Here is a 16446-nt window from a genome sequence, read left to right on the forward strand (position 1 = left end):
CCGAGTAGCTGGGACTACAGGTGTGCACCACCATGCCCGGCTAATTTTTATATTTTTAGTAGAGACGGGGTTTCACCATATTGGCCAGGCTGGTCTCAAACTCTTGACCTCATGACCTGCCCGGTTTGGCCTCCCAAAATGCTGGGATTATAGACATGAGCCACTGCGCCTGGCCTCCCATGAGTATTTATTAGCAGTGGAGCTCACCAAGAACAATGACAAGAATGGGCATTTCCAGGGAAACTGACTGAACCTGATCTTGGCCTTCAGGAATTCTTTTGTAAAACTGTCATATCACCAGGCCCACACAGGACAACATTTTACAGGCATTTCAGTCAATTACACAGTGATAATTCACTGAACAAATCCTTTGGGATCACAGCTGCTTTATTGAGATCAGGTCTGTGCACAAAGAGGAGGCCCAGGGAAAACACAATGGGGCTGTGTCAGGTGGCGTCCAGAGGGCATGGTGCAGCTGTGGGCCTGGCTTGGGGCAGGACATAACTGGGATTACAGGGCCCTGCACCAAGCTTCTCCACTGAGGGGGTGGGGAGGGCAATGCAGAGAGTGAGAGGGTGCCAGGGCAGGCTATAACCTAATTTGCCTCTTGAGAAGTATGGTAATAATAAGATTGGAGCAGAAAGGAAATCTTTGTCCTGAGGCAGTGCTTCTCAAACTTGTGTGTGCCGAGATATCACCTTGTTCAAATGTGGATTCTGACTGAGCAGGTGGGATCTGAAATACTGTGTTTCTAACAAGTGCTGATGTGATGCCAATGCATCTGGCCCAAGGAACACACCTAGAACAGCAGGATCCCAGAGTGCATCTCTATTTTTCTATATGACTTTTAGATCAGTTGTGTATTTAGAGAACAAAAAGTTTTTAAAAAGTTCTTTAAAATTTTATCATTTTCAAGATAGTTTCTGAAAAACATGCATTATTTGAAAAGATACTTCGAAAATGGAAACAGAATGAATAGCACTGGAGTGCAGTGGGGAGATCTCAGCTCACTGCAACCTCTATCTCCCAGGCTCAAGCCATCCTCCTACCTCAGCCTCCCAAGTAGCTGGGACCACAGCATGTGCCACCATGCCTGGCTAATTTTTTGTATTTTTGGTAGAGATGGGGTTTTGCCATGTTGCTCAGGCTGGTCTCAAGTTCCTCAGCTCAGGCAATCCACCCACCTTGGCTTTCCGAGTGCTGGGATTACAGGTGTAAACTACTGCACCTGGCAAGAACATATAAACTAGTCTACTATGCTCTAATTACAAAACTTTTTTTTTTTTTTTTGCCTTCCTGAGAATTCGAGGGATTAGGATTGACATTTTTTATTGAGGAAATCACCTGTGATTTCTGGAAAAGTGGGAAGGGGTACTGGTCCCTTAATGTCCCTTCTAACCAGCTTGTCAATGTTTAGTATTCCTTCAACAGTGGGCAGGTCTCTCATTTTACAACAAAGGTTTGCCTGAGGCACTAGCTCACAGACTTCATTCATACTAAGGTGTGAATGACAGCAGAGGAGCTTAGGCTTTGTTGGGGTGGTAGAGAGAGAGACAGAAAGAGAAAGGAAGAAAAAGAAATACAGCTGAAGACAAATGAGGATGCTGGTTAGCCAGAGGAGGTGTGTATATGGTGGCACAGAATTATTAAGAGGAATGAGAGTGGTGGAGGATCAATTAAATATATCTACCTCTAATTTCCAAATTTTTCTACTTTTCTGTTTTTTTCTCTGCCCTGTCATCAGCATATTGGTTGCTCTCTCCTCCTCCACTTCTGTTATCCTCTTGCTATTCATTCCCTTCGGCCCTCTGACAGTTCAGTTTCAGATGTAAAATATTTTGGTTCAAGAGGGACTGGATAGCAACTAGACCTAAGATTTTGTGATTTACTGATCCCCCGTCCTAAGAAAAGGAATGATGTTGAGAGAACAATGACCAAAGCTGGACAGTTCCCCCTGGTGGTCAGCACTGAGATAACATGATTTTCCTTTATCTTTTATTCATTAATTGGTGAATTTGACAAATAATCCGTGAAGCCCCAAACATGACAGACATTGTGCTAAGGACAGACATGACACCTGTCCCTATGGAGCACAAAGTCTGAAGAGGGAGTGTGTTACTAAACATTGTAGAGCATTTAGCATTTTCAAAAGCCATAAAAAATAAGCCGGAAAATTTGAAAGGAAAAAGGCTTTCTTTTACCATTTTTAAAGAAAAGCAGGTAGAAAGGTTTTGTTTCTGACACTTTTGTAGCACTGAGTCTTCAACTTGGGTTTAGTTCTTTTCTTCAGTTTTCGTCGTAAAATTTCCTCAAATAAGTTTTTCTTATAAAGTGTGAGTATCAAATCAGATCATGTCTAGTATAATTTTTGACTCTGAATGTGTAGCATTCACAGTCCCTTTATTAGCAAAATTATAGTAATTAAATAATTCTGGCTTTATAATTGAATAGCACTTCACAAAATAATATATCTAGCTCATCTATATTGCTATAGAATACTACTGCCCCAGTGCTGTATGTGTATGAACTGGTTAATCCTCACAACAGCCCTTATAAGGTTCAGGTTATCCTCATTATCCACATTTTCAGATGGAGAAACTGAGGCTCAGAGAGATAAGCAATTTGTAACCCTAGCCTTAATCACTTTGCCATAACAAGACTGAGGAGTGCCTGCAGTAAGTGTAAATGAACTTACTGTATCCTCACTGCAGGCAGAGGACTAGAAAGAGTAATGGAGTGGAATCTCTCTGGGTGTGTGTGTATGAGAATGAAGTTATCACTTGCCTGCAGTGATCTGGGTTGTTAAGAGCACGTCAGAGGCCACTGTTGTCCTACCCTTTCTGTAAGTGGTAGAGATGGCTAATGAGCATCTGTTAGTTAATTGATTGATGACTTCTCAAGGCTTTTTACAGCCTTAGAATTCTATTAGTCACTCTACAAGAAACAGGTTGTATGGAAGGAAAGGTAATTTATCTTTTAAGAATTAAGTGAAATCCTTTAAACTCTTGTTTTTGTGCCTAAAGCTATATTCTGATGGGAATGCTGTTTCTCCAACTATGTCAGTGGTACAGTAATTTAATTTGGTTCTTGAAATTACTCTTATGTCATACATTTATTTAAGTAAAGATAGCCACATTGGATATGGAGATGCCATGAACAATGCAACAGGATCACAGAATGTTTGTAAAGCTGCTACAGTGATTACAATGAAAATATTTTTCATTTCTTTATAACACACACACACACACACACACACACACATACTCTATGACCCCCATCTAAAATCTTTGAATATATCCAATATCTCTGGGTCTGGCACTGAACCTGGCCTGGCATAGCATAGATGCTCAGTAAGTGACAAATTGAGTGAAAACCAATATTAGATTAAAATATTCAAGGCCAATATGTCCATTTCCACTCTCTATAGCTGTTTCAGTCAAAGTATTTTGGAAAGATGAGTGAGAATTAGAGTAGGGAAAAATAATTTGTTCCACTGAAAAAAGAATTCTTGGCCTGGAACATTTTCTGAAAAGTTAAATTTAGCTTTTAAAAATCAGAATTTAAAAATATGACTTAATTTGGGATGTTTATTTTTGAGTTATCTATAAATAGATTGTAAGAAAATGAATAAATTAATAATTATAAGATGTGAGTCTAAGAGAAAGAGGCTTGTACAGGTCTTGAGCACATTGTGGCCAAATGATTATGTTTAATATAAATATTACTCATATCTTTTAATTAAGGAAAACAATTAAGTTTAGCAATATTACTATATTGTTTAATATAAATTAAACATTAATATTAAACAATATTGCTTAATATAAATGTTTAGCAGATTATATTAGTATTATAATATAGTAATAATATGATTATATTATATATTATATACTAATATAATCTGCTAAATATAGTAATATTTCTAATTAATATTAGTAATATTTCTAATTGAAAACGTTTTTAGGAGTTCATCTGTGCCTGCGTATAGTAATATATTTTTTATTTTTTCTATTTTAAAATTTTTACCACTCATTCAAAACAGTAATAAAGTCATACTTTTAAAGCTAGCACTTAAAAATCGCAGACAGCTTTCCCCTAGTTAGTGCAAAATCATAGATTTTCATGGTATGTTGTTTAAATGGAATTTGCACTGCTGCAGTGCTAATGAAATTCCTTAGTAAGAGAGATGAATGCCTTTTATGTTGAAGAGAAATGTTCAATGGCCATTAAAATACTTTGACTATTTGATTTTTTCTTTCCTCAAGGTCTTGATCATCCTCATTGTCTGTCATACAAATTAGAGCTTGGATCAGACCAAGAAATTCCCTCTGATTGGTATCCATTTGCTACTGTTGAGTTTTCCGTGCCTGACACCTGTGCCTCAAAGACAGAGGTCAGGTCTCTGGGGGTGGAGAGTGATGTCCAGCCACAGAAACATGTTCAGCAGCGAGCTTGCTACAACATCCAGGTACATCCCACAGCTTCCAGAACTGTGATCTGCTTTGGCTTTAAATATTTGTTTTGCTGTCTTTTGTGATCATGTGTGTGTTGTGTGTGTGTATATGTGTGGTGGGATTTGCCCTAGAGAGGATCTCAGCTTTGGAAACTTGATGGCCACCATTGAGCTTAGCACTTCCTCTCCCTTCTGGAGAATGTTGGGAACACTTAATAATTTAGCTCTCAATGAAAAACAGTATGTTAAAAATGAATCTACATTTTAGAAGTATATTTATAAGAAAAATTATGATGTTAGGGCACAATTTCTCAAAATATGTGCTGCAGAACACATATCCCAAATAATTATCCAAGAAAAAAATAAGTTAGGGAATGCCATATACTAAATTAATGTTAAATAGAGGCCCCCAAGAAGTCCTGCAATAAGGAAACTTGTTAAACTTAGTTAACCCAGTTTTTCCAATTCATTGGCTATTGTGTCTTGTCTATGTGGGTGTGTGTATATAAAACACTTATCCCTATCTTGTGGAATAGTATTCTGTGCAGCATGCTTTAGGAAATGCCGAGTTTCTCTATTACGGTAGTTTTCAGTTTTTTTTTTTTTTTTTTTTTAAGATGGCATCTCACTGTGTCACCCAGGCTGGAGTGCAGTGGCATGATCTTGGCTCACTGCAACCTCCGCCTCCTGGGTCCAAGCGATTCTCCTGCCTCAGCCTCTCAAGTAACTGGGATTACAGGCGCCACCATGCCCAGCTATTATTATTATTTATTATTATTATTATTATTATTATTGTATTTTTAGTAGAGATGGAGTTTCGCCACGTTGGCCAGGCTGGTCTCAAACTCCCGACCTTAGGTGATCTGATCATCTCGGCCTCCCAAAGTACTGGATTACAGGCATGAGCCACCATGCCTAGCCTATTGGTAGCTTAAAGTTTTATTTAAAATTTTTAAATAGAGATGGGATCTCACTATGTTGGTCAGGCTGGTCTCAAATTCCTGGTCTCAAGTGATCCTCCTGCCTCAGCCTCCCAAAGTGCTGGGATTACAAGTGTGAGCCACCATGTCCAGCCTGGTATTATGGTGGTTTTAAATGTTTGCCATCAGCTCTTCTGATGAACTTAGGACAGACATTCTTAGGCAGATGAACTAAAGGAGGACATACACTTACATCTGTTTCTAAACTTGTTTTCCCTCCTTATCCTCAAGTTTCGTACATATATGGATGTCCTCTGCCACATATTTCCCACAGTATCTTGAAATGGTGATGTATCTTGCTGGTCTTGTTTAAAAGTTTTTTTTTGTTTGTTTTTGGTTTTTTTTTTGAGACGGAGTCTTGCTCTGTTGCCCAGGTTGGAGTGCAGTGGCACGATTTTGGCTCACTGCAACCTCCACCTCCTGGGTTCAAACAATTCTCCTGCCTCAGCTTCCCGAGTGGTTAGGATTACAGGCTCCTGCCACCACGCCTGGCTAATTTTTTGTATTTTTAGTAGAGATGGGGTTTCACCATGCTGGCCAGGCTGGTCTCAAACTCCTGACCTCATGATCTGCCTGCCTCGGCTTCCCAAAGTGCTAGGATTATAGGTGTGAGCCACCACACGTGACCTAAACGTATTTTTTAACTAGAAAATATTTCAAAAATCACAAAAATTAGACATTGCATTACAGACAGGTGGTTCAGTTTAGAATTTATGTTTCCCTTCTGACTTTCACATGAGCAACATTTTATAATTTCTAGTATCATTTATTTTATTTTTTAAAAATTTAAATTTTGCCTGTGACACAGCCCTCAGGAGGTCCTGAGAACATGTGCCCCTCGAATAGCATTTTAAAATCTATGTGTTGCTTGACTTGCAGCAATGATTAATGCCATTCTGATTTCCTACTCATTTATTTCTATTAAAAATAGTGATATTATAGATGACATCGTTAATATCAACTGGGTTTCCTATACTATAGTAATGTGAGTCAGGATTTTTCTTTATTTTTGGACTATCTGTTTAGAAGTCTATGTTTGGGTCCAGTTACCTTTTTCTGCTGATAAAGGTAGTGATCGGTAGTGCTGTGACCTGAAGGATGTATTTCCCCAGCATGTGGGAATTGCCTCGGCTGAAGATAGCTGCCTTCCCCGAAGTCATGTCTCCTTCCTGGAATCTAGACAGGGGTGGACAGACACCTTTGCATCAACTTGGGCTAACTCTGTAGGTCAGCCCAGCTTCAGCTCTCCAGGGCATGGGCAGAAGCCTTCATTCTGACTACATGGCAGCCCAGCTTCTCTCTCTGCCCATTTAGCTTCATTTCCTGCAATGTTTCCGTGAATGTTGAACTCAACAGCACTCTCCAGTAAACTTTCTGCACACGGATCTCCATCTCAGAGTCTATTTCTTGGGGAACCTGACCTGTAACACTAGGTATATAACTATTATGTGTGACTGAAATGTAGGTTAAGTTCGCATGGAGACTACATTTATACTTATTTTCCTATTCACAGGACGTGCCAGCTTCATGCAGTTTTAGTGGACAATTAAAAATTACAAAGTATCTCTAGCTTTAATGGCATTTACTAGTTGATCTGCACCTGGCGGCAGTTTCAAAATGTTTTCTTCCATTCAGTAATTCTCTGTTACAGTTTCAAAGTGCCAGATACCGCTCCACATGCAGGGACACAGCAGTGTGAACAGAGAGACAAAGTCCCTGTCCTCATGGAGCATAGTTTCTAGTGGGGGGAAATGAAAAACAGTTAGTAGGTAAATAAATAAATAATATGATTTCAACTAATGACAAATTATAAGAAGATAATAAAATAGGGTAACAGGATAGAGAACGACTGGAGGACTTTACCTGGGGTAGTCCTGGAGGACCTCCAGGAGGATGTCACGTTTGAGCTGAGACAAAAATGATGAAGAGCAGATGGTTTGGCCCAGCTGGCTTACTATTAGTTTGCTGCAAAAGTAATCACGGTTTTTGCCATTAGTTTTGCACCAACCTAATAGTTTGTAAGCTGGTTTGTTTCAGTTAGATAATTTGGGTGCATTATAAATCTCAGGGGAGCCAATGGCTAGATATAAGATACAGCCATATATTCAGGGGGAGGGATAATTGGTCATATGTCTAGTCAGATCTGTAAATGTTTTTCTCAATATATATATTCTGTACACATTTTATAAAAACTATGTTTGACTTAGAAGATAGTTTTGGTGCTCTTGAAGATTTGACCCTGGCGGGGAGGATTTGTGGGGGGGGCTCTGTTGTTCAAAAGGAGAGCAGAGTGCCTCACTTGGAAGCTGCTGTAGGAGGGTAGAGGGCTGTGTCTGTGTCCAAAGGGTGAGGTTTGTGCAGTCTGTGCCGCATGTATAAAATAGGACTGAAGAGGTGTGAGTGCTGCGTTGCATCTGTTAATGCTGCCTGTGTTTTGCTTTTGCATAACAGGTTGAAATAGAAAAGAAGTGGATTAAAATCGATGGAGAAGACCCAGATAAAATTGGTGACTGCATAACTCAGTAGGAGTAGCGAGAGTTTATGATGACAGCCCACTTGTCAAATATGTAATTCACCGACACCACACCAAGTCCTGCTACTGTAGAGTGGAAATGACTTCTGAACAGTGGTTTTAAGACAGGTCTGATGACTGTGTTTAGAGAAGTTTAGACCTAAAACTGAACAATCTGTGTTTTATGCTTTTCATATGTTTTTGTCCTAGGGGTTCGATCGAAAATGTTTCTATAATTTGTGTGATGTTTTGCTTCCTATTGAAACTCAAAGGCACAGTTACTCATTGTGTGACCCTGCAGCCAGTTTGATTTTTGATTACTCAGTGGCTGATTGTTTTGCTCCCTGGATTACTGAGGTGCCGTCTTTATTTTTTCCCATCTCTTCTTGCTGGTTAGTGCCTGTACTAGAGGGTGAGGGAATCAAAGGAGACATACACCAAAATACTTAATTTTCCCTCTTGCTTGCCTCTGAAATGTGGCTAGGTATAGAATGATGTTGAAACTACAGGCTAAAATGTAGATTTGGAAGTATCTGTGCTTTTGAATTACTTATTTTCCTGTCCTCTTACCACATTGGTAAGTAATAATTGGCTATATTTGGTACCTGTCTCTCTCCTACTGTATTGTCATTTTCAAAATGTATTTGTATTCTAGTGTGTGCTGCAAAGAAGCTAATTCTGTTGTCCTACATATTTTAGTATAAATCACTAAGACGTATTTCCTTTCACTTGGCAGGATTCCTTTCAAAATGGAATCTGAGTATTAGACACTAGTTAAAATATTTATAGATATTAAAGAGGAATTTTTAAAATTTATAAATACTATTTTCCAAAAGTACAGACTCTAAGGATATATTTTGATAAAGTATTATTTGTAATGAACACAAGCCTCTCTTGAGTAGAAGTCTAAATCACATGATGATTATTTTATACTAGTTCTGCTATCATGCTATTTTATGCTAATTCTGCTTATTTTGGAGTATTTTTCATTAAGGTGAGCAAAGTGAAAGATACTTGGTACTTTACCCAGATTTCTAAGAGGCAACATTTGTATTCTTCAGAGTCAGGTAAATGACTATAAAGGTTTGGTTTTTAATGAAAAGTCAATAGCATTAGTAGCTATAATTCCATTTATAATTTCCTTTTAGCATTTACAGTGAAAAGTGAGAATTTTAAAATGTATGGAATCTATTTTCCAGATTTATTTTTAGTCTGAAAAACAAACTCCCCCATGTGGTATTAATATGCCTTCAATTTATGTTGAATCTTAAACATAATTAGGAGATTTTTTTTCTATTTGCTAGATTTGTTTTGAGTCAAAACTGATTTAATGTTCTTCCAAACAACATTTATGTGTTGGCCTACAGAGTTTATTTCATGTGTTTTATTTAATATTATGTTACATCCATTGCAATCTGTTCAAAAACAGATTAAGACAAACATTTATGATGGTCTGTATCAATCAGCAGATTTTATTGCTTTTCATTATTTTACTCTAAAGGCAAAGGATGCAAAAGGTGATGGTTGGTTGAAAGGAATTGCTATTACTGTTTTTATTTTTTACTTTTTTTGAAACAGAGTCTCATTCTGTTGCCCAGGCTGGAGTGCAGTGGCATGATCTTGGCTCACTGCAACCTCCGTCTCCTGGGTTCAAGCGATTCTCCTGCCTCAGCCTCCCAAGTAGCTGGGATTACAGGTGCAAGCCACCATGCCCAGCTAAAATTATTTTGTATTTTTAGTAGAGATGGAGTTTCCCCATGTTGGCCAGGCTGGTCTCGATCTCCTGACCTCAGGTAATCCGCCAGCCTTGACCTCCCAAAGTTCTGGGATTACATGCATGAGCAACCATGCCCGGCTGCTATTTCTCTTTTAAACTACATTTGATGCCTTGCTTATAATATCATATGCTTGAGGCTCACTGTTGATATAGAGTAGGGCAAATCTGTGTATGTCATTTAAAAAAATTCCACCATCTTTTCTTATCATCTGATGTGGGCGCACTCTAGAGTGACTTCAGTCTGCTCAGAACAAATACGGAGGCAGGCCGAAACTGATGCTACCCACGGTCCCAGTGAAGTTAGCTGGGTTAATTACTGCCATTCTTTTCTGAGTGTGTTTTATGGCATCCTGCGACAAAGAACTCACAGTCTGATTAGGATGAACTTAATGACTATTTACACCTCAAAATATATTCAGCAGAGGGTTCACTTAATTGCCCCCCATGCTTCACAGGTCGACTAGTATCCCTCCCTGCCAGGGTTATTCACTCACAAGCCACCGGGCCTACAGACATCTCAAGATTCAGTGTTGACAATATAAAAAAGCTGGACTAAAGCCCAAATGGAGTGTCTGTGGCAATGCAGAGGCTGAAAGCATTAACAGTGGGGTGTTACGGCATAATTGTTAATTCGCACATCTATTAGGATCCTTAAATATTCATTACTTAGTGTTAAATTAACATTCTGTGTAGAGAGGGGAGGCTTATTCAATTCTTCTGACCTCAGAACTGGCAAGAGGTCAGATGTGACTACAGAACTCTAGGTGAAAAATCAGGTAGGATTCAAATTAAGTAGAACTGCCCTTGCCGGAATAGTGATCTTCAAAAAACCCTTGCTTTTAAGGAAGGGAAGCGGGGAAGGAAAGGAATGAGGGAGGAAAGATTCCTTTCTAGCATTCATTTTGCTTTAGATCATTCCATTGTGAGTTTGGCCATTTTGGAGTCAAATGAGCAGACTTCCAAGGAGCTGACCAGTTTGTGACTCGTCTGCTCACTTTTCCAGTTACAGGATCACATTAACAATGTAAATGAATTCATGGGTAGATCATTTGTGCATATCTAAATTTAAGGATATTTCCTTTTTCTGTGGGAATCACAAGAGTTCATCCATTAAAAAAGGATATGTAAAAAAGATACTTTCCAGCACATAAATAAAGGCTGGAATTTTACAACCTGATGTATATATTAGACAGTTCTAGGATGTTAGTTCCCTTCATTCCAGAGCTATGCTTGTGATACAGCCCCTTTTCTTATAAATTCAGTTAGAAGGCCTTTCTTAACAATGACTATTATAATGTTTTACTTAAAGTATGGTTTTATATTCTGTCAATGCAAATACAAAACAGGTTGAGCCTTAATAATCATGTAACAAAATATTTTGTAGATTAAATATTGATTTTTCAAAAATTAAAAATGTATTTCAAATGATTCTTACTGTGCTGTGAATGTATATCTTCTTCTGCAAGACCTGGGGTTCTTTTTTTTTCTTAAGGTATGAAATCAATTTCAATAACCTTAAACAATTGACTCTCTGTCAGGCATATGTCAGACTCCAATCTTAAGGAGTCAGTGACCATGACCTCTTGGCATATCCTGGAAAAATGACATCATCAAAGTATAGTTGATAATGTTATAAAAGATGATTTTAAAAATAGGGTATAATCATGACTCATAAAGATGAGAGGCCGGGCGCGGTGGCTCACGCCTGTAATCCCAGCACTTTGGGAGGCTGAGGTGTGCGAATCACGAGGTCAGGAGATCGAGACCATCCTAGCTAACATGGTGAAACCCTGTCTCTACTAAAAATACAAACAAAAAAAAAATTAGCCAGACATGGTGGCCGGCACCTGTGGTCCCAGCTACTCAGGAGGCTGAGGCAGGAGAATGGCATGAACCCGGGAGGCAGAGCTTGCAGTGAGCTGAGATTGCACCACTGCACTCCAACCTGGGCGACAGAGCGAGACTCTGTCTCAAAAATAAAATAAAATTAAATTTAAAAAAATGAAATGAATACATGCATAAGATTACTACTACTCAAAGCCTTTCACAAATTTTCCTTGAAAATAGGAAAAACTTTGTCCACAGTATTCCATGGAATTTTCAAACTTTGGCAACTTGTAGAGTAGTCCTGTAGAATTAATGTGCACCTAAAAGCCATGTTTTTAAAGTTTAGAAAACCAGTTTTACATAATTGTACAGAATATATTTCAGGTAAGGTATACATGTGGGTGGTAGGGAGTTGCGGGGGTGGAGGGAAGTTGTGGGGGAGTGGAGGGAGACCATAGGAGATATGAAGGTAAATCAGTGCTTATAAAGGACCGACCTAACAACCTCTCCACCCTCCTTTTTACAAGAAATCTGCCTTGTGTTGAAATTAAATTTTTATTTAGCTACTAAAGTTAATATTTCAAAATGGCATCAGTACTTCATAGAAGACAGAAATGAAGCACCATTTTAGCCACTGCTAGGACTCACAAGGCTTGGTCCTAGTTCTTCAGGAACGACAAAAGGATTGAGTGGCAAAAACTGACTGTATTTGTAACAACAGTCCTCAAAATCCCATCCATCAATTCTTTCCTGTTTTGTCTCAACTCTGGCTAGACTGTCCCACCACTTTTGTGTAGACACAGGGTAGATTTTGATGTTGTCTCTCCTAGACCCTACCCATCCTCTGCAGCTACTGTATTCCAAGGAACTTATACCCTTAGCCAGGGCCCTAAAACATAGGGCTATATGTATTCTGTTGAATCATATGTAATCGCCAATATTTACCTTTCTTGATGGGAATTTCACGGGCTCAATCTAATTATCCCTATATTTCCCTGGGTCATATGATACAAGCATTTTTCGTTATCCTGCTTAGAAATGGTATTGAAATATGAATTTGACTCTAATTTTTAAAGGAAGACAGAGTTGCTAGTCAAGAAGCAAATAGTTGAATTACAAAAAACCATAGATACAAGCTACAAGTAATATTGTGCCTTTAAAATCATGTTTCATCTGTAAGGAAAAGGAAAACTGATTAGATTAATTGCCCCATGTTTTAAAATATTTCAGTTCATTTCCATGAGACTTCCTGGGGAAGAAAGGCACAGCATCATTAGACTCTGGGTTTTGCTGCTTCCCCTTCATGTATCTGCACTCGCACAGCCTTCCAAACTTCAGAGGGAAGAGTGGCTTCTTTAAATAATATGATTACGTGTGTTGCCATTTTGCTGAGAAGCCCCTTTTGTAGAACCCAGCATTGTGAACTCCATGAAATGTAATTTGCAGTACATTCTTGAAACAGAAGAGGGTGCTCTCAGGCAAGCTGATGCTACCCGGTGCTAGAAATTTAAATTTGGTGTGGCTTGTATTATGATTAGTACAAGATCTTGGGGGCATTCAATAAAGCATTTCAAAGCATGTGAGTCCAGTGGAGTATAATTAAAATTAATGCAATAGACAAATACATTAAAGTATTCTTAATGCCTAGTCTAAAAATGCTGTCAAATACAATTTTACATATCCCAAAGATTTAAATACTATGCTCATCTCTAAACATTTCTAACTATTATAGAGAAAGAAAAACAGCGTCTTCCTTCTCCGCAGGTTTCAAACAAAATTTTTCTAATGAGAGTTAATAAACTCAAAATCTTCTTTCTTTAAAATATTTGTAAGATATTATAATTAATTCATCCTGTTTTGGCATGTGTCAAGGTCAATGTGGTCTCTAAAAATCTCCAGTCCAGGATTGCACTTTCAGCTTCTTAGGTAAGAACAAGCAAAGATAATATGCTTTCAGGAGAATATTTCGTGCTGCCTTGACTCAGGGACAAGCCTTGGTACTCTTTCAGTCCTCAGAAAGCGGTAATGAACAATGTCCTTTTCAAGATGGGCTCTGTGTTTCTCTCCGAAATCTTCCTGGGTGGATGTTGTCATTCTTTCATAAAGCCAGTTAGGACACTCTCTTTCCAAAAGCCTTATATCATGAGTAAGTCTATGAGTGTAGCTGAACGCATGCAGCATTCCCAAAGCATTCTGAACTACAGAAGGCTTCCTTAACACATTGGCTGCCAGTTTGCCTCTCTGAATCACCTCAAAATGCAGTGTGACCTTTGTTCCAAATAATCATCTTGCTGGTCATTCTAATTTTTTTAAGTGCTTACTATACGTCTGCAGTTTTCTAGGTACTGGGGATCAGCAACTCCAAAGACAGTTAATTCCTGCTCTTATAGGGAGTATATAATAGTGGGGGAAGTCAGATGATAAATATCAAGTTGTGATTATTGCTATGCAGAAAAATAAAGCAGGGTAAAACAATAAAGAGGTGTAGAAGAGTGCCATTTTAGATAGGTTGGTAAGGAATGTTCTCTTTGATGAGATGACATTCTAGCAGCGAGACCTGAAAGAAATGAGGTAGAGTGCCTCCCAGATCTCCAGGGAAGAGTGTGTCCAGCAGAGGGCTCTGCTAGTGCACAGGTGGGGGACTCGGGGTGCTAACCCATCAGAGGAACATCACAGAGGACAGATGGCCGCTGGGTGGCTATATCGGAGTGAGCAAGGGGGTGGGATAGAGGTGGAAAGAGATCAGAGAGATCGTGGGGAGGTGGGGGAGGCAGACCACCTAGGGTTTTGTGGGCCATGGATTTTATTCTGAGTGAGATGGAAGCCCCTGGAAGGCTTTGTGCAGAGGAGGGATAGAACTTTGTTACATGTTAAGATGATTCTGTGGACATAAAAAGGAGGTAAAGGCAGCAGCAGAGAAAGTAGTTAAGAGTCTATTGCAATATCTCAGGTGTCTTAGTCCTTTCTTGCTGCTATACCTGAGACTGAGGGATAGCAAAAATTTCTCACAACAGAAATTTCTCACAATCTGGAGGCTGGGAAGTCCAAGGTCAAGTGCCAATAGATTCAGTGTCTGGTGAGTGCCTGTCTGTTCCTCATAGTAGGCACGTTCTTGCTGTGTCCTCACATGGCAGGAGGGGCAACAGGGCTCTCTGAACCCTCTTTTATGAGGGCACTAATCCCATTCATAAGGACAGTGCCTTCACACCTAATTACCTCCCAAAGGCCCCACCTTTCACTACCATCATCTTGGGGGTTAGGTTTCAACATATGAATTTTGCGTGGGACACAAACATTCAGATAGCATCAGGTGAGAGGTGATAGAGATTGAGAGTGGTGACAGGAGATGAAAAATGGTTGAATTCGGAACATATGTGAAACATGGAGCCAATAGTATATGCCGATGGATTAGATGTGGGGCGTGAGGGAAAGAAGGGAACCAAGACCACTGCCAGATTTTTGGCCTGAGCAGCGAAAGAATGGAGTTGATTTTATGGATGAGGGGAAGAGTGTTGTAGGAGCAGGTTTTGGGGAGAAAGATCAGGAATTCATGTTTGGATATGCTAACTTTGAGATGCCTATTAGATATACAATGGAGAGAGCAAGTAGCAATTGAATGTACAAGGCGGGAAAGAGGGCTGTGATAGAGATGTCCCTCTTGGAGATATCAGCACTTTCAGCCATGGGACTAACTGGGATCACCTGGGGTGAATATAGACTAGAAGTGGGCTGAGAATTGAGCCCTTGGGCTCCCTGGAGTTTAGAGGTCAGGAAAATGAAGGCAATGCCATAAAGGACACTGAGGAAGAGTAGCTGGAGTAGAAGAAAAAAGAGAATGGTATTTATTTCAGGGGTCAAGTGAAAAAGGATGTAATGAGTTTCCTCAAATGCTGCTGCTAGAGTAAGATGAGAACTGAGAGTTGACTACTGGATCTAGCAACATGGAAATCGGTGACCTTGACAGAAACAGTGTCATCGAAGTGACAGCAATGGAAGCAAACTCAAGCAGGTTTGGACCCAGTGAGTAAATGGCTTTGTAGGGGAAGCAAAATCTTCTCCTACCCTCTTCAGTTCTGTGGTTGGTCCAAGAATTAAACTGACATAAGACAGATTAACAGGAGAAAAGCATATCGATTTTATTAATATTTTTACATGTACATGGCAATCTTCAAAAGGGAAGTAAAGACGCTAGGATGTCATTAGGCCATGAAGCTTATATACCTTTTCACGCAAAGAACAATTAATTATGGGGATGTGACAAGACAAAGGGGCTTGGGCTCGGGGCATTAAATTGTAGGACAGTGCCTAGAAAATACATGGGGGAAACTAATGAAAGAGGGTCGTTTTAGGAGTTTGATGTGGAGGTCCATTTCGGCATCAACTCCTAGTATTTGGTGATAAGAATGTTCTTCTCTTCCTAGTACAGGAAAGTCACCTTTTTTATGGAGAATTTTATGATATGTTTTTAGGTAGAAATGAGGAGGTCAGAGAGCCTGCGCTAGTTTGTTTTGCATCGCTACAAAGGAATACCTGAGACTCAGTAATTTATAAAGAAAAGAGGTTTAATTGGCTCACAGTTTGGCAAGCTGCTCAAGCATGGAACCAGCATTTGCTTGGCTTCTGGTGAGGCCTCAGGAAGTTTTTGCTCATGGCAGAAGGCGAAGCGGGAGCACGCGTGTCACATCGTGAGAAAGAAGCAGGAGCGAGAGGAGGCGCTTCCAGGCTCAACTCTGCATGAACGAACGGAGTGAGAACTCACTCATTATCGCAGGGGCAGCATGAAGACATTCATGAGGCATCTGCCCCCATGACCCAAATACCTCCAACTAGGCTCATCTGTAACATTGGAGGTCACATTACAACATAAAATTTGGAGGGGAAACACATCCAAACCATATCA

General features: G+C 39.5%; 1 protein-coding gene across 1 annotated transcript in view; it reads left to right on the forward strand.

The window, feature by feature from the left end:
- STON1 (stonin 1) overlaps window positions 1-11147 on the forward strand; it is a 64282-nt gene extending 53135 nt beyond the window's left edge. The window contains exons 4-5 of the mRNA XM_009184165.3: window positions 4263-4465; window positions 7882-11147. Of these exons, the coding sequence (XP_009182429.2) occupies window positions 4263-4465; window positions 7882-7956 (278 nt within the window). The 3' untranslated portion in view covers window positions 7957-11147. The remainder of the gene's footprint in view (window positions 1-4262; window positions 4466-7881) is intronic.
- The last annotated feature ends 5299 nt before the right edge of the window (window positions 11148-16446 follow it).

Source organism: Papio anubis, chromosome 14 (genome assembly GCF_008728515.1).
Source record: "Papio anubis isolate 15944 chromosome 14, Panubis1.0, whole genome shotgun sequence".
Taxonomy (NCBI): Eukaryota; Metazoa; Chordata; class Mammalia; order Primates; family Cercopithecidae; genus Papio; species Papio anubis.